This window comes from Polistes canadensis, unplaced genomic scaffold, assembly GCF_001313835.1.
Source record: "Polistes canadensis isolate GaletaPanama2010 unplaced genomic scaffold, ASM131383v1 scaffold_19, whole genome shotgun sequence".
NCBI lineage: Eukaryota > Metazoa > Arthropoda > Insecta > Hymenoptera > Vespidae > Polistes > Polistes canadensis.
In genome coordinates, this window is record NW_014569566.1 from 74,086 (window position 1) to 92,656 (window position 18,571).

Consider the following 18,571-nt stretch of genomic DNA (forward strand, 5'->3'; position numbering starts at 1 on the left):
GAAAAAAAAAAAAAAAAGAGAAAAAAAAAAAACAAAGAAAACAAATAAATTATGCAATGGAACAAACGAGAAAGAAAAAAGAAATCGTAAAATTCTCGGTAAAAAGAACGACGGAGATAGGTCAAATGCAAATAAAAATGATACACCGGAGGAATGACGTAACGTAAAAAACACTGTTTCGACGAAGGACATGGTTTTCACTCACGGGTTCGATCTTCCTGTAAGATGCTATCGTTTCACCACAAAAACCGGTATCTTCGAAGAAAGAGAGACACCGTGAAAGATATTAAAGAAGAAGAAGAAAAAGAATAAGAGAAGAAGAGTAGAGAAAAAAAAAAAAAAGAAACAGAGGAGAGAAGAGGATGACGCCTCTCACAAGGTCCTCCTCTTCCTCCTCCTCCCCCTCCTCCTCCTCCTCCTGCTACTGTTGCTGCTCCTCTTCTCGTACTTTTGCTTTCGTCGAATAAATACGCGCACGAAATACGCGACTTGCGTTCAAAATGAACCACGACTTCTTCTCTCCTCCCTCCCTTTTCCCTCCCACCTCCCTCTCCTCTCTCTCTTTCTCTGTGTGTTGTCCCCCTCACTTTTGGATTGGCTCGTCCAGCCGGCACGACACTGTCCGAAACTTTCATCGACGACTTTCGTTACTTTCTTATCGGTTAAAAAGTGAAACACCAGTCGATCCAGGTGCCCCCTCCTCTTCCTCTTCCTCCTCCTCCTCCTCCTCCTTCATCCAACTACCTCTTACCATCCCTCTTTCACTCCGATCCAGGATATGGGGATTCAGTCGATCTTCTTCGAATGATTATCGCGTAAGAGACAGACGACCACCGGACCACTTCGGTTGTTCGATATATCGAAAGTGAAATTGCAATGAAAAACGAAAGATTAACTCTCTTTCTTTATTTCCTTTCCTTTATTCTTTTTGATCTGTTTTTTTTTTCTTTTTCTTTTCATTTTTTGTCGCTCTCTTCTTCTTCTTACATATAATGTGCGTGTGTGTGTGTGTGTGTATATGGATGTATCGGTGAGAAAAACATCACGAAAGTGGTGCAGTCCGTATATGGAGAAGAGAAGATATTTCTCTCTCAGCTACTTTTATATTCTCACACACATACTCAACGTATTCCTTACGTAACCAATACTCGGTGTAGTACTCTCGTGCGAGAAAGGAATCTTCCATTTCTCTCTCTCTCTCTCTCTCTTTCTCGAATTTACTAAAAGCGACAATTTTATACGGCAAATAAAATTTCTCTTACTTTATCGATTGTGTCTTTGGCTTATACTTAAAAATACGAAAAAAATGCAAAACGTTCGATTACGAACGTAAATACTAACAAATCAAATACAAAAGAAAATACTTGTTGTTTAAATAAAAAAACAATGAAGTAAAACCATTTTTCCCATATATATCTATATATATATATATCGTAGTATGTACGGTATTGAAACGAAGAAACGTGAGAAGACGAGGTTAATGCTCGTTAGAAATTCTTTCGTCATCGTGTTTGCGTCAAAACGCTTCCTGTTTGGTTCGTAAACAAGCATGGACTCTCTGAAGGCAACTTCATAAAACGCAAAGCAGCCAACCAGCCCTTTTTTCTCTACGCAAAATATCACGCAAGTTTGTCGTAATATAACGACCGTGATCGAATGTCATGGCGATTCTACGTCGGTCCGTCGGTTATTTCATTGGTTCCTGCCACTTCTGTTCTCTCCCCCCCCCTCCTCCTCGTCTCTTTGCCCCCATTCGTAAAAAAAAAAAATCTCCAGGTGAAGAGATCCACCTTCGTAACCGTGGCCGTACGGTTCAACGAGAACTACGAGAGAGTGAAAGTTCTCGTTTACACGCGCCTCGAGTTTTTGGCATTGGGCTTGGTTGGGATTGGAGGATCTCGGTTGGTATCGAGGCCACCGGTACCACCACCACCACCACCACCATGCTAACCGAACGTGGATCCATGAGTTCGGTGGATCGCGTGGCCCGCACACAAACCGCTTGGCCCAAAAACTTTGGGCTTCGCGAGGCGTTCACTTCGAGCTCGTAGTCATCGTCACCGTCATTTTAGTTGTATCGTTGTCGTCGTTCAATCTGTTTATCGTAATCGCCGTTACAACAGACGATGAGAATTCGATTAAATTCGATTGTGAAATTAACAAATGTTTTATTACATTTTTATATTTTCGCGAGTAAAAAACGTTTTTCGATAAACGATGATGAAAAATATTTGCCAGTTGGTAACCCGATTTGAAAGTTTCGTGAATTAATTTTTTCCTCGTTCTACGATGATCTCATAATAATTTCATTTTAATTATGTTTGTATCGTGTTGTGTAGTAGTAGTAATAGTAATATTAATAGTATGATGATTACATAGTGATTACTAATAATAAAGGATACTACTGGGAATTTTTAACAACTTTTTTGTCTAACTTTTTGGGCATAAAGAAAAATGTGCGCCAATATGAGTGTCCTGCAACAACGTCGTCATATAGGTACGAATTATCCATTGAAAAATATTGTTTTATTCGTCGACAGAGAGAATGTGGTTTCTTTTTTCTTTTCTTTTCATTTTATTTATTATCGTTATCTTTATATACAAAAAAGAAAAAAAGAAACAGGAAGAAAAAAAGTTGGAGATAAATTTCTCCACTTTTTATTATTTTTTATTTATTTCTTTATTTCGTTAAAAGAACGGAAGTTAAATTTACGCGATCGGTATCGTGCCAATTCAGCCACGGTCGATCGCACGTACATTAGAAACTCGAAAGTAAGGGATTCCTCCTTTTGCTCCAAATTGCAACAGTTTTAAAATGGAAGAAAGAGAAAGAAAGAGAGTGAGAAAGAAAGAAAGAAAGAGAAGGACAGAAAAGATGACTTGATCATTTCGTAACAGACAAAACTTCGACATTAAAGTTGTTCGTCCGTCCGTCCGTTCCCCCACTTGCCTGCCACCTCCTTCACCTTCACCTCTTCGCATATAATTAAAAAAGAAAAAGAAAACGTTTTCGAGCGTAAAATCGACACAAAGCAAATGAGAATTTCTAAAGATAATAATTCGCTGAATTCGTGTAAACGATCGAAAGAAGAAAGAATTTATTTAGTAGATTTTTTGAAATCATCATATAGTGTACGGTGATTTCCAACGAACCGTGGTGTGTCTCTATGTATATATGTATGTATTTATGTATGTATATGTGGTGTATATTCGACGGAGGAAACGGAAAGAAAAGAAGAAGAAAAGAAGAATTTGAAAAGATAGGAAACAGAGAGAGAAGGGATAGGGACGAAAGTGTTGGGTGCCGTTTTGCGCGTTTGTGTATTGGTGATACTAATATACGTGTTTGTGGGAAGAGATCAGAAGCATTAGTCAGTCGTGAAGTTTAAAAATAACGAATCGTTATTTGTAACGGTAGTAGGACGGGAACTCGAATTTCGATCTTTCTATGGTGCTCTCTCTTTCTTCTTTCTCTTTTTATTTTTCTTTTATTTATTTCTCTCTTTCTCTCTCTCTCGTAGTAGCTTATGACACAACACGGTAAGGTTTGCCTAAGGAAAAGTAAGGTAAGGCCAGTGGTATAATAGAGAAACTTTCACTGCGGAGGTTCAATGTACCGGTCTCTCTAACTCTCACTGGCCGTTCTCTCCTTGCCGTCTGCCAGCTCGCGAACATCCGTACAGAGACTAACAACACATAAGCAAGCCTGTAACCATCATGATTCCACCATTTGATATTATTTTTCATCGACAATTGTCAAAAATAGGACACCAACGCGTGTCCTCTCTCACAATATTATTCACGAAATTTTTCAAATCACCTATTCGTTTACTTCAATTTATATTTGATAACTATAGGTTCGTTGCATTAGTTGGATAATTAATTAAATGAATATTTTGTGAAATAAGGACGAATTACTCCTCCTCCTCCCCCCTCTCCTCCCAAAAGAAACAAAACAAAACGTGAAATATTATTATTTTATAACAATACGATTAACGGAATACGCGTTTGGTTAGATAAGGTGGAATTTAATGAGTCGTCGTTTAGTAACGGTGTCGAGTGTGAAAAGATAAGAAAAGTAAAATGTGTGTTTCGTTATTTATTTCGCGTTGTCTATTATTATTAATTTTCTTTTGTTTAATAACTATTTAAAATAACGCGTGTGTGTTATTCGCGTTAAATAGGAGAGATTCGAAAGAGGAGAATAATAATTTATTGTAAGTCTCGAAAAAGAAAAAAGGAAGAAATGGGGAGAGATTATTCTAAGTAGATATTGTGAGACATGATCATACTCGGGAAGACGAAGAAGAAGAAGAAGAAAAAAGGAAAAAAAAAAGAAAAAGAAGAGGAAGAAAATGGTGGGGGGGCATAGTCATAGGATGTCATGGCGTGGGAGAGTCACTTTCACCGTCCGCGGCCCCTATAGCGGTAAAATCTACATGCTACATAAAATCGGACGTACCGTTCCGCGATACAACCTTACTACAATAATACATATAATCACGAATCATATTTTTCACAACAAAAATCAATGGAGGATGGAATAATACAAAAATGCGGACGTTCAAAATGAAACTAAGGGCAAATATAGAAATATCGTATGTATACAAAAATAAAGAGAGAGAGAGAGAGAGAGAGAGAGAGAGAGAGAGAGAGAGAGAGAGAGAGAGAGNGAGAGAGAGAGAGAGAGAGAGAGAGAGAGAGAGAGAGAGAGAGAGATAGGGAGAAATGCGTAACACGAAGCTTCTTCGCAATAGCGTTGCTTTCCTAGGGTGGAACGTGAAACTCGAAAAAGCTTGGCCGATATAGAGAGAAATAAAAAGAAAGAGTGAGGGAGAAAATAGAGAAGAAGCTTGCGCTTAGGACTCGGAGGTTAACGCATAGAGAGAAAAAGAGGAGTGGGGTTGGGTGGGAGTGTGGGAGAGGGGAAGGGGGAGGGTAGAAGCTAGAGAGAAACTACTTACTTATAGTCTTCTTTGTAGGTAGTCGTGTAGAGTAACGTATGTGGCGCTCCGTAGGTTAGCGCATTGGCTGCACTTTCCGTCTCCTCGGTGTGTCGTGTTGTGCATGTGCATGTGCATGTGCATGCACGCCGGCGGCAGTGGCGGCGTCGTCGGCCCTCGGTCGTATGCATGCATTGGTTACGCAAGAATAGCAGCGTGTGTGAGACTGCTGACCCACATACGGCAGGGAGCAAGGACCCCGGCTCGGGGCACGTACACGCGCCTTTACACACACTAACAAAAGGGGAATTGAGAAAGAGAGGAGAATATATATCGTATGTGTGTGCGTTGCGAATGCACTCACTCTCGTTATACTCACTCCCTCTCTCCCACTCTCCAATACTCTCTCGCAAAACGTGCGCGCGCGCGCACGCACGCGCATGTGTAGAGATACCCTACTGCTACTGCTACACACTATTACTACTACTACTACTACACACCGTCGCGTGTCTCCCTCTCACTCTCTATCTCGATTACTCTTCGTGCGCATGCCAACGCCCGCGTCAGCCTGTGTATATTAGTGCACATGCAACTCCATCTGTCGTCGTATGCGCTTAACAAACTCACACACTCCTCGCCCACGTGGCTCTTTAATATATATAGACGACCAAGCAAACCGGCGGCTCCTCAAGTAACGTTACATATATATATATAGATATATTTTGTTTGTACACACAAAATTTTTTACTCCCTTTTTTTTTCTTTTTTAAATTTTAACTTTTCTCCTTGTTTTTTTTTCTTTTTTGGAATAATAATTATTATAGGGTCAACAATAGTAGAAGCTTTTTCGTTAAACAATATTAAATACACAACTGGTGATACTCTTTTCGATGTAAAATTTTAATAAACGAGTCAAGGTTTCTCATCGTCCAAGCAACCGTTTTACCTAAATTCGGCATTGATCGGGCCGCATTAAAAATATCTTTCCAATTGAAGAAGAACACCGACTCCCTGCTATATCTCGCGATATATCGAACGACGTTTCGATTGGAAGAGAAAAAAAAAAAGGAAAAAACTTATTCCCCTTTTTCCAAATGATTCCGCACGAGGAAAGCAACAACTTTCGAGAAGAAGAATGACTTCTCACTTCTTCGAAACGTTCGAGTTACGCGAGATAATTTCAATCTCAAGTCAACGAAAGAGAAAAGAAGAATGTGTTCTACTTTTATTGAAAAATTAATCTGTTTTTTTTTTAAGTCACGCAAAGAAGTATTTTATTTTGTATGTATACGTTGAACGGAATATCTATGTAACTAACATTTACATATTTATAATAGCTCAATTTGCGTATATAATATTATCAATCAGTATAATCATGTAAATTGAATGAACATTCCCATAAAATATTATTTCGTCTTGAATACGCCCATTCATTCATTCACCAACGCAAACAACAAAGTTGTTTCATTCTATCTTTCTCCCTTTCTTTCTTTCTTTCTTTCTTTTTTTCTTGACCCGTTGAGAATGATGGATCAAAGGGTTCTCGAGTCAGCAAGTAAGCAAGCTAGCTAGCTAGCTAGCTAGCTAGCAGACTTTACGAGTGCGATCATCAACGACAACTACGATAACGATGATCTTGCGGTATGATTAAAATGACCCAAAAGTAGAACTGAACTCGTCTCGTTCGGTTCTTCAAGACGCCATAAAAACAAGACTCGTCGTAAGCCGATCCTTGGAGCAGGCGTGCCGTGTACCTAATTATTCACAGACCGTTTGAACGATTACGTGCCGGAGTTATTGCTATCAGGATGACGATTCTAAAGATTAAGTACGAGAAGAAGTAGAAGAAAAAAAAAAGAAGTATAAAAGAAGAAGAAGAAGAATGAAGTGTTATTAAAATGACATGATGCAACTGACACGTAACTGCAGTTATATGAATATTTGTCAATGATATATTACGCGTATAAGGGTGGGGTCGGAGGGGAGGATGAGAGGGGGGTGTTTTCATAGAAAAATTTATTAGAAAATAAATCTCAACAATTATCTAACAAATTTACTATGAATTTTGTTTGTTTGTGTGCTTTTGCCACAACACTAAGTTAAACAAATGACTCGTGTGATTCTACTAAATTATTATAGGTGAATCTAATATTTTTATAAAAAGATAAACAAAGTTGCAAATTCGTGTAGATTGTTAAAGAAAGTAATGAGATTGTCGTTGGACACCCAGTAGATCAGTTTATTGCAATCTCTCTCATACAGAAGAACACTAGTCTGAATCGCCTAGACTCGACCCCCCAATTATAGCATTATTTAACATTATTGCAAGGAGAATCGTATGTGTTCCGAAGAAACCAGAGGTCTCGTGAACCCCATAAAGCATGGTAGCAAGTCGTAACACGCTTATGTATATCTACGTGATGCGTCATGAAAATGGTCAAGATGTAGGGGATTTACTACGTTAAACCGCGAAACGATATTCTACGATGTTACGACCCTCCAATTGTCTGTTATAGACTGAACAAAAGTTAATGGCAAATTATGCGCTTCAATCTAATCGCAAACGCGTCTATTCGATATTTCATCTTTTATAATTCATCTCATTGAGAAATATTTTTTATTCAAAGAATCGTTAGCTTTAACAACAGTTGATATCATTTTCCACACCTAATTCTCTCATGTGTTGCTAATTACATTAATTTAAAATTGCAATTATTGTTACGTAAGTTTATACAAATTTCCGTTATTTTTTATGTTCCAATATGAACATGCATATGCATGTGTTCTTTTCTTGGAATATTATTAAAAATATAAAAGTATAATTAAGTTAATAATTATTCAAAGTATCGTATTCTAATGGAATAATATATCGACGATCATTAATTTATGTATAATTATTGTTACAGGAATTATGACCCTTACGAGCAGCCCGTGTGAGCTAGACAACATGAGCTTGTTTCAAGACCTCAAGTTGAAAAGGAGAAAGGTCGACTCCCGATGTAGTAGCGACGGTAAGAACTCAACATTATTTTCATCTACTTCTACTTCTACTTCTTCTACTTCTTCTACTTCTTCTTCTTCTTCTTCTTTTTCTTTTTTATACGTCTACAACGAAGAAGAAACTAGGACACGTAGAAAATAAAATAATCATCGTTTAACTTCTTACCGAGGCAACATAGAGGACACGTTAATTATCATCAACTATATTCTAACGCATACGAAAAGATATTAATTAGAAATTTTGCAGAATATATCAAACCGCATCGTCTCATCTCATCTTATCAAGGATCTCTCCTATCGTAACAAATCTTTAATCTCTTTGATATCATCATCATCATCATCATCATCATCATCATCGATAATATCTAATACGCTTATAGATTTAAACCGTGTCCTTGTTTCAAAGGAATCACAAATTCTATGGTTTTCATAACCTTGATACGATTAGACACGTGGGAAATAGATAAAAAAAAAAAAAGAAGGTTAACGATGGGAAAATAGAATCGAATTATGTGGTCGGTTAAGATAGATACCCAAAAAATAATAAAGATGTTGATTTGAGTCGAAGAAGAAAGAAAGGAAGGTTCGAATGGTCATCGTCGTCGTCGTCGTCGTTGTTGTTATCTTCGTCGTCGTCGTAGTCGTCATTGGTTGGCAAGGGTAGGTCGAGACGTGGGTGAGAGGAAGAGACCGCGTAGGCGGAGGGTTAAATCTAAGAGGAGGGTAGGTGGCAGTGCAGGGTTGAATATCACGCGGTTTCCCGGACGTGCACCGGTGCTAGTTCGGCTTCGCTTGAACTCGCGTTAACACGTGCTGTTCATCTTCTCCTCTTCTTCTTCTTATTCTTATTCTTAATCTTATTCTTCTTATTCTTCTTTACTATTTTTATACATACATACAAACATATATATATATATATATATATATGTTTGTTTTGCACTCTCTTTCCGTCGTAAGCAAAAAATAGAAAAGTGCGTAAAGTACGTCGTATCAAATAAACAGCTAGCTAGCTATACTAGCTATTTGTATCCGAAGACGCGTTCGCGAGAACGAGCTGCATCGATTTTTCGACACACGGTTGCAAACGGCACGATACCAATGACCCTCGCGACCTAGCATATCGGTTAAAGGTCAGAGACTGTTATTAGAATCGATCTTAAACGTTCGGGAAATACGCGTTCGGGAACAAACAAAATCGGCCCGCTGTCATTACGTCAAAAATGTTCGAACAAACAAGGGATGAAAACGATTTCAGAAGAATCATCGATGATTATTAAGTGTCACGGGGAATGAATGTTTTAGTTTTTCTTTTTCTCTAATTTCATTGGAATACTTTCCCCCCCCCCCGCCCCCAGTGAATAGTATCGATAAGGGTTTTTGTACAGCATATGTGTGTATGCTAGTTCGATACTCGTCGTTGTCATCATCATCATCATCATCATCATCATCGTTGAGAGATACGTTCAACAACGCGACGCTCTCGGTGAATCATTGATCCCTCTCGATTACACGTGAACATTCAACGCTCGTTGCGGGGGAAAGAGAGGGAAAAGGAGAGAGAGAGAGAGAGAGAGAAAGAGAAACGACGCAATTTGCGTTTGACGTGATCAAAACGAATTTTCAACTGGATCTTCAATGAAGTACTACGAGAGTAACGACGACTGGATTATCATCATCTAATACGTTTTTCCTTATACTTTCGAGCAACAGGATAGAAGAAGAAGAAGAAGAAGAAGAAGAAGAAAAAAAGAAACAAGAGAAATACCGAAAAAATAATTAGAAGGGATAGATAGGTTTGGAAATTACGTGGAAAATTCATTTTCTCTTATCGCGATAAATTTTGTTATCGTTATCAATCCTAATCCGGAAAATATCTGTTTGATTTATTATTAGACACGCACACACAAACGCAAACGTAACATTTAATATTATTATAGTTTATGGTTATAAATTATTTCTACGGGAGATATTATATATATATATATCGTTTCTATTTTAAAAGTTAATTCCGGTTTTAATTTATTATACGAGATCGGTGAATTGTAATAGATTAAATGGAAATCAAAAGTGATATAAATCTATTATTAATATTTATACACACACAGGCACGCGTTTTGTGAGAATCATTTTTTAATTAAAGTAATTCGATCTATCAGTTAAATATTTACTTGTATTATATATAAATAATATGAATATACTCACGGAGTAAAAAGATTAACTGAGTTTCTACGATGAAAGATGCTACGTTACTGAATTGCGTTTGACTAATGTCGGTTGTTACTACTTAAATTCTCGAATCAAATCACTCCGAGCTTCTTCATCGCGGATTTATTCAAAATATGAAAAGTGATTATTGAAGAACTACATACACTCTTCTCGAAGTGAATTAAACTAAAATTAAATGATTTTAATTTGAGAAAGAAAATTGAAATAAATCAAACATAATATTTGTCTCTTGAACGACATATTAAAGAAGATAAATTACACGAAAGGAAAAGAGAACAAAATTAAGAAAATAAAATAACAATTATTTAATCGTATCTATATACGAAAAATTGTACAGATAGAAACGTATGTCGATCCGAGATAGAAGAAAAATGACATTTCCAATAGGAAATAACGTATCCATCGCACCGAGTCACCATTTGTCAGGAGAAAATTGGAATCCATGGAACATGGATAATAGAATGCTTCATCATACGACTTATCAAGGATTTTTGACATATCCGTATATGTATAATCCGTATAATAATTTCGATCATATTTCCTACAACGGTTACTACAATTTTCGGCAGCATAACTTTCGATTGCCATTGTCGTTCGACTCGTACACGTTGTTCGATCGCTATTACGATACTTTGAAATTCAAGAACGTCTTCTCATCGATTTTCGGTAAATATTCACATTATTATTCATTTCGTTCATTCTATAAATTGCGATGTTTATACGGAATCCATTTGTAGCCTAAAAGAAGGGCTTTGAACGGCCAAAGGGATAAATATTGATGAAAAGGGAAAGGGAGAAAAATGTGCGTGTGTAGCTTCGCGTACAAATGATTTTAATCCGTACCGATATCTATCGCGATCATAGTATTAATAGAATGGAAACTGGTGCCTAGGTACCCACAATCACAGCTCGGCCTTGTCAACTGCATTCCTTCCTTGACCTACACGAACGAACCATAGCCAGCCATAGCCCCAGATCCTTTTCACAAAGCTACACATTCCGCGACACATGACTGTGTTACACTTTCGTGTCACACTTGTTATCTCGCGTACTCTATCAAGAAATAAATAAATAAATAAATAAAGAAATAAGGGGAAAGATTTTCGCAGTCTTACTTGCCACACCTTCAAACCTAGAATATATTTTGACTGCCTTAAACCGTTTCGTTGGGCTCACGCGATGTCAATTTTAGATTCGATTCGATAAATGAATCGCCGATTTATTCCGATCGAGAGTTCTTTTAGGATTGGCTTGACGTTGGATGGAATCGTTACGATCTTCATTTCGAAACGCATAGGTTTCTCTTACCATCATGAGATTTTCTTCCTCGATAACGCGCAATCGTTTTCGATAATTCGATAGAAAATAGGGTGTCCTAACCAAGGAGAATAGTTTGATAAAATTAGGCTGATTATAAACGAGACACCAACGCCTTATTTCTCAGACTCCCCGGTATCCCTCGGATCAGCAGGCTCACCGCTCGGGATCCAGCCGGCGGACGCACCTTCACCCATAAACTTTCCTGCTCCAGGGGAGAGCATGGCGGATACCTCGACCCTGTCGCCTGACGCCAACATGCCAGGCTCGCCGGACTGTCCCATGGTCAAAGTGAAGAGCGAGTACATCCTGGGCAGCCCAAGTCCAGGAACACCTCGAGATCCTTTGCGAGTAGCTGCCATGGCTGGTGGAGGAGCTGCCGGGGCAGGTGGAGGAAGTAACGGTGGGAGTGCCGGAGGAGGAGGTGGAGGAAGTGGTCAGGAATTACGCGAAACAACGTGCACGGATCGTGCTTCACCTGATTCGGTCTTCCCAGATACTGGAACGATGGTGGGATTTAGAATAATCGAGGAACAACAGCAGCAGCAGCAACACCATCACCAACAGCAGCAGCAACAGCAGCAACAGCAACAACAACAACAACAACAACAACAACAACAACAACAACATCATCACCAACAGCAGCAGCAGCAGCAGCAGCAGCAACAGCAACAACAACAGCAACAGCAGCAGCAGCAGCAACGTTCCAGTACTCCAGCACCAAACAGGTCTTCACCTTACTCACCCGTGCAAGCTGTCTCCACGACACCAATGCCTCTAGAACCGTCCTCGAGGAGCGAGAGTCCTGACAAAGGTGATCTCTCGTCTGTTCAAATGAAAGAAGAGTCCGATAATTCGGTCTTTGACGGTGGAGGTGGCGGAGGCGGAGGTGGTGGAGGTGGTGGCAGTGGCGGTAATTCCGGCGTTCGTACGGAGACATCCACCCAGCCTAGTCACCGGAACAGTCCGTCGTCGCAATACAATCCGAACCAGAGCATGAGTCCTACCGGTAGTTCGGCTCACGTCTCTCAACAGCAACAGCAACAACAACAACAACAACAACAACAACAACAGCAACAGCAACAGCAACAGCAGCAGCAGGCATCGCCGAGGGCGCGAGCACCCTCGGTTCCGCCTCATCTTTTAGCTCATCATCAATTCTGGTCACAAAATTCCGGTGTACAGGGATTCGCTACGCAAAGGCTATTGAATGGTGTAATAAGTAGCGCCGTTAGTTATGGACAAAACGTTGCCACGGTTTCCACCAGTAGCTGCACTACTTTGAGTACGGAGACTGGTAATAGCGGCAGTGGAAGTTCCAGTAGTACGGGAGCAACTACAACGGCGTCCTCGTGTAAGTTCGATGCGTCTAAGGGTGATCTATCAAAGAAATTTCATTATTTTGCCGTTATTAATTGGTTCGATTTAAAAGATTTTTCAATTCATGTTGAATTTTGTAGGCGCAGGAATGAAGCCCCCAGCCCAAAGGCCAGCCCCAGCACCACCGAGACCGTCGCCCACGGTGGTCATGGGAGAAATCGGTGGCGTTAGGACGATGGTATGGACGACGCCACCTTCGGACCCTGTACCACCACCCGCGGCCTCGTGGACGGCCACAGCCGCGGCAGCTTCCTGTTCCTCTTCGGAGGAATCGGCGGCCCAACTTCTCCTAAACCTCGGACAAGAGTCCAGAGGAAAACCACCTTCCGTTTCCTATTCGTCCGGGCCACCCCTCAACATGGAGAGGCTATGGGCCGGCGATTTAACGCAACTGCCGGCTGCCCAGCAGATGCAAGCTCTCAATCTGACGGCATCGGGCTCCAGTCAGCCTTGGGTGAGAAACGGCGGGGTCATCAAGTCCGAGGCGGCCTCGCAATCAATGTCGGTCGCACCACCTGCCCCACCGTTACCGCCTCAAGAACACGAGGAAGACGAAACGCCCATGATCTGCATGATTTGCGAGGATAAAGCCACCGGATTGCATTATGGCATTATCACGTGCGAGGGGTAAGTTTCCTTTCATTTCATTTTTTATATTTCAACAGAAACCCCTTTGAAATAATATACGACAAAGATCTTCGATGAATATTCTCGATTCTTTCGTTTAAATCATCATCCATTGTAGATGGCATCCTTGCCATCGAAATTAATCCCCATTGACCATCCAACAATTTATACTTTCCTTCTATTAAATAAACTATAGCTAGAGGTGTATAAAGTTAATAAGGAGAAGAAAAAAAGCTTCTTTCAAGCACACCGTACAAGTTCTTAATTATCAACCTACTTCCCGCTTCTTTCATCTCCCCAGCTGACGATATCCAACCAAGGTGAAAGAAATATTCCTTGAAAAATATCTCTCTTGAAAATTTACGTAAGGATACTCCAGATTAACTCTCTGGATATCACCATTGGGTATCGTTGTCTGACCACATTGCAATTTTTACCTTCGTTGTCTGACACGAAACGAGATAGGACGTTTTGCACGATAAAACTTTTTTTACTTTCTTTCTTATTCCTTCAAATCGTTTCGATTAAAAATGAAACAACTTTTAATTCTTTTGTCGCGAACATCTTGCGCACTTTTCGAGCGATTTGAAGTAATGTGTAAAAAAAAAACAAAAAAAAAAAGGAAACAAAAAAGAAAAAGAAACAAAAAAGAAAGAACATGGATCGATTTTGCTGCAGGTGCAAAGGTTTCTTCAAAAGGACTGTACAAAATAGGCGGGTGTATACGTGTGTAGCAGAAGGTGGCTGCGAAATCACAAAGGCACAGAGAAACAGGTGTCAGTACTGCCGCTTCAAAAAGTGTATCGAACAGGGTATGGTCCTGCAAGCCGTTCGAGAAGACCGGATGCCTGGTGGAAGAAATTCTGGTGCCGTCTATAATCTTTATAAGGTTGATATATTAAAATGCAATAAAATGGGGGGGCGGGGGTAAAAAAAACAAAATGATTCGGAAGGTACGCGCTGATACGTAGAGGTGAAAAAGAAAATGAAACGATTATAATTTTCAGGTTAAATACAAGAAGCATAAGAAGAGTAACAAAGGAAGTGGGATGAGCGGTGGGAACATGGGTGGCATGGGTGGCGGCGGTAACGTTGGTGGTGTGAACGGGTCGGGATCCCTTGGTGCCAGTAAAGGTACCATGGGCCCGACGATGTTGGACAAACACATGGTAGCAGCTGTGGCTGCGCATCACAGTCAGCAACAGCACGCACAGCTCGCTGGTAGCTTCCTCCATCATCACAAAATTTCGTCGGGCGATCCGCTCAACTCGCAACCTACTCCCAGCCATCCAAGTCACCCTGCCCATTCGGGCCACCTGGTCAATGGAACGATCCTGAAGACTGCTCTCACCAACCCTTCCGAGGTGATTATAATATATTTTTCCTTTCTTTTATCTCTTCGAATTCGCGACAAATCATTCTTACCAACCAATCAACATCAATGGTGCCAATTGACGATCTACTTACATTTCATTGGTCAACGTGGTCAACTAAGATCACGATCCTCTCATCGCGATCATGTCCTATTCTTACTTTTAACTTGATATTGATTGATCGACCGGCACGAAAACAGACGTTCAAGACGAACGTTAAAATCCCAATTGGAACTACATCGCTTTCTCTTTCGCTAGGATAACTCTCTGTGAACCAGATATTAATACACGCGAATGAACTTCTCGGTAAGATCCCCGATACCGTAGAATTCCGTATACGAAGCTAGCAATTTAAGTGATTTATTTCGCTTGGCTCCAGTTAGAAATCGAGCGCGGCTCGACAAAAGTTGATCTTTACCCGTAGAATCCGTTCATTCGTTCGAGATCTCTGATGAGAACTACCCGAAGGCATCTTCACTTTCACTTTCGAACCAGCTGCTTTACTCTTAGACACGAACCACGGACGTTCCAAATCGTTGTCAATCTGTCGACTTCTATCATCTTCTCTCCCGAACAAGTTTCTTTATTAGAAAATACAATAATAATAATAATAATAATAATAATAATAATAATAATAATAATAATAATACGCTTTTACGCTTTTCGATCATGTTGTTCGATGCAATAGAATATTTTTTATTCCTATCTCTACATATGCACATTTACTTATATATTACATATATTTATCCACTTTAGAATATTGAAAATTGAAAGAAAGAAAGAAAAAAAAGAAAAAAACTATTCGAAACTCTCATACTCGACGTATTAACATACACAGGAGCACGCGCGCGCGCACGCGAGTATGTTAAAGCTAGTTCCAGTCTTCCATCATGTTGATCCTGAAATGAATGAACTCTTCGCTGCAATTTCACTTTCTTACGAGTTATCTTGCGCAAGCCTCAAGGTTTCCCACATTACGAAAGCCAATAGATAGAACGAACACAGAGTCAGCAGCAATAACAGCAACAGCAGCAGCTTGCTCGTTCGAAAGCCAATTTGATCAACATCAGCGTCTCTCCGATTTATCCTCTCTTTCTATATATCTAATATGTTTTTCCTACGAATGAAAGATCTATCTCATCAAAGATATATATCGGATAGATATCGATAGATAAATCCAAACGAAATCGATTTTCTTCGTTAAACGTTATTCGCAAACAATTTCCCTTCTATTATTTTCTTCTTTTTTTTTCTTTTTTTTCTTTTTCTAAAGATGGATCATAAAATAGAATACATTTCTTAACTTCTAACACGGGAGACCGTTGTTTCTCTAACGAAACGACGAACCTACCTAATGATCCGCTAAAATATCGTGAGCTTCGTAAATGAGATATCATAATAACGGATTCGTACTTAAGGTATCCATAAAAAGTCCGGATCATCCAGGTGAAACAGCACGATGACGATCGGGTAGGGACAATAGAAAATCAGCGGCAACCGGTGCCAAGGACGGGCAGTTCTCCGGCCGTTTCGTAACTCGTGAAAGTCTGCGCAAGGGACACTGACCTCTCACCACCTTCCCCACCACACCCCCTCTACCCCCTCCCCTTCCTTCCCCGTCACCTTCGTCTGCCTCTTTCCGCCTTTTTCTCCTTTTCTTTCTCCTCTCCTCTGTATTCTCCTCTGTCCTCCCACCCTACCATCTCCCACTCCCCCCCTTCCTCACCACCCTCGAGCATTTTCAGTCAACAAACTATGCGACATCGTGTTCCCACGATGCAAAAGGGTGCGTGAAAAATCTTATTACGAGTGAGAACAAGTTGGACATATACTTTTTTGATTTAATTATTTGTTTTTTTTTTGTTTTCTAATAGAAAAATAAATAGAAATTCTCTATAGGATGATCTTTTAATTTATTTCCTTATATAACAATATAATTTTATACCACCTCGTGTTCTTGTTTTACTCTCTCTTTCTCTCTCTCTCTCTCTCTCTCTTTCTCCCTTTCCATCTTTTACACGATCCAAGAATACCGACCTCGAGGAAGTATTTCGAGGAAGTACCCTGAAAAGGTCAGTGAAAGGCCGACCGACCGACTTTGAACGAGTGAGAATTGGAAATGAACACGCATTCGTGATAATATTAATGATAAATTTCTTACGATTTTCTAAATGATATTATTCGTAAATGATATTTTAATTGGACGTATAAAATAGTGATTAAAATATTTGATTTATTTTTATTCTAGGTGGTACACCTACGGCAGAGGCTAGATAACGCTGTTAGTAGTTCGAGGGATAGAGCATTTCCTTTGGACACGACCCTCGATATGATTCAAACGCTCATAGATTGCGATGAGTTCCAAGATATTGCAACGTTAAGGGTACATATGTATTTCTTAGATAAACAAATATTATTAAATATTATATGAAATGGTAATTAATAAAACTATAATTGAAATGATTTTGAAATTTTTATTAAAATCGGTATTATCTGATTTTTTCTCAGAACTTGGACGAGCTGCTGGACCACAAATCAGATTTAAGTGAAAAGCTGTGTCAAATAGGAGACAGCATAGTGTACAAGTTGGTGCAGTGGACCAAAAGGTTACCGTTTTACCTTGAGCTGCCGGTTGAAGTTCACACGAGGCTGCTCACTCACAAGTGGCACGAACTCCTCGTGTTGACCACCTCCGCTTATCAGGCGATGCACGGTCAGCACAAGTTCGCCAATGTAACCTCGGATGGAACGGGCGCGGAATTTATGCAAGAAGTAATTATTATATCTTTTTTTTCTTTTTATATATATATATATATATATATATATAAAATATATATCATCGTTCGTATCAACTTTACCCGTAGAACAAAAAATTTCCTTCAAATCTAATTGTCAAAGATAGATAACGAATATATTTTGAATTTCTTAACCGATCGGTCTGACTAAATACAGACTTGTACTACTGTCAAACATTAAAAGAGAACAATAAAATAATCATTTATCCTCCCTCTTAACAGGTTTCCAACAACATGTTTACGCTCCAAACGTGCCTAACTAGCATGATGGGCCGATCGATAACCATGGACCAATTACGACAAGACGTAGGGCTCATGGTGGAAAAAATTACTTATGTCACGCTTATGTTCAGGCGGGTGAGATTAAGGATGGAGGAATACGTCTGTCTAAAAGTGATCACCATGCTCTCGCAAGGTAAATATATGTCTAAACGAAAATTCACGCGCGTGACAATATATATATATATATCTTTAGAATAATTCATTATTGTATTAATGAAGTATACGCGACGCGTAATTACGCATAATAATACATAAGGTTATCTGTTTCTTTTTTTCCTTTTGATAATGCTGCAATTGGAGATGCAAAATGTAAGCATTCAAAGCAATAACATGATCTTCGTAATTGTGCATATATAATTTTTTTTTGTTTATCGTAATAATGAATAAAACTTTATTATAACTATACCACACGAAAAGACAAACATTCAATTTATTATTTTGTATTATATTTAGCACGAGGAGGTACACTGGAGTTAGAACAGATACAAGAACGGTACATGAGCTGTCTGCGAAGTTTCGTCGAACACAGTGCACCACAGCAGCCAGGTCGATTTCACGATCTACTCGTCAGGTTGCCGGAAGTAAGTTTAACGATGCACGAAGAAACATTATGGTCCTTTCCCCATTT

At 39.5% G+C, this 18,571-nt stretch overlaps 1 protein-coding gene across 1 annotated transcript in view; it reads left to right on the forward strand.

Moving 5' to 3' along the window:
- Positions 1-18,566, forward strand: part of LOC106793783 (hormone receptor 4-like) — a gene marked incomplete at its 3' end in the record, with an annotated part of 19,986 nt that extends 1,420 nt beyond the window's left edge. The window contains exons 2-10 of the mRNA XM_014760987.1: positions 7,850-7,954; positions 11,614-12,840; positions 12,947-13,493; positions 14,172-14,382; positions 14,501-14,857; positions 17,115-17,249; positions 17,375-17,638; positions 17,884-18,076; positions 18,397-18,566. Coding sequence (XP_014616473.1) covers positions 7,850-7,954; positions 11,614-12,840; positions 12,947-13,493; positions 14,172-14,382; positions 14,501-14,857; positions 17,115-17,249; positions 17,375-17,638; positions 17,884-18,076; positions 18,397-18,566 — 3,209 coding nt within the window. The remainder of the gene's footprint in view (positions 1-7,849; positions 7,955-11,613; positions 12,841-12,946; positions 13,494-14,171; positions 14,383-14,500; positions 14,858-17,114; positions 17,250-17,374; positions 17,639-17,883; positions 18,077-18,396) is intronic.
- Between the last annotated feature and the right edge of the window lie 5 nt (positions 18,567-18,571).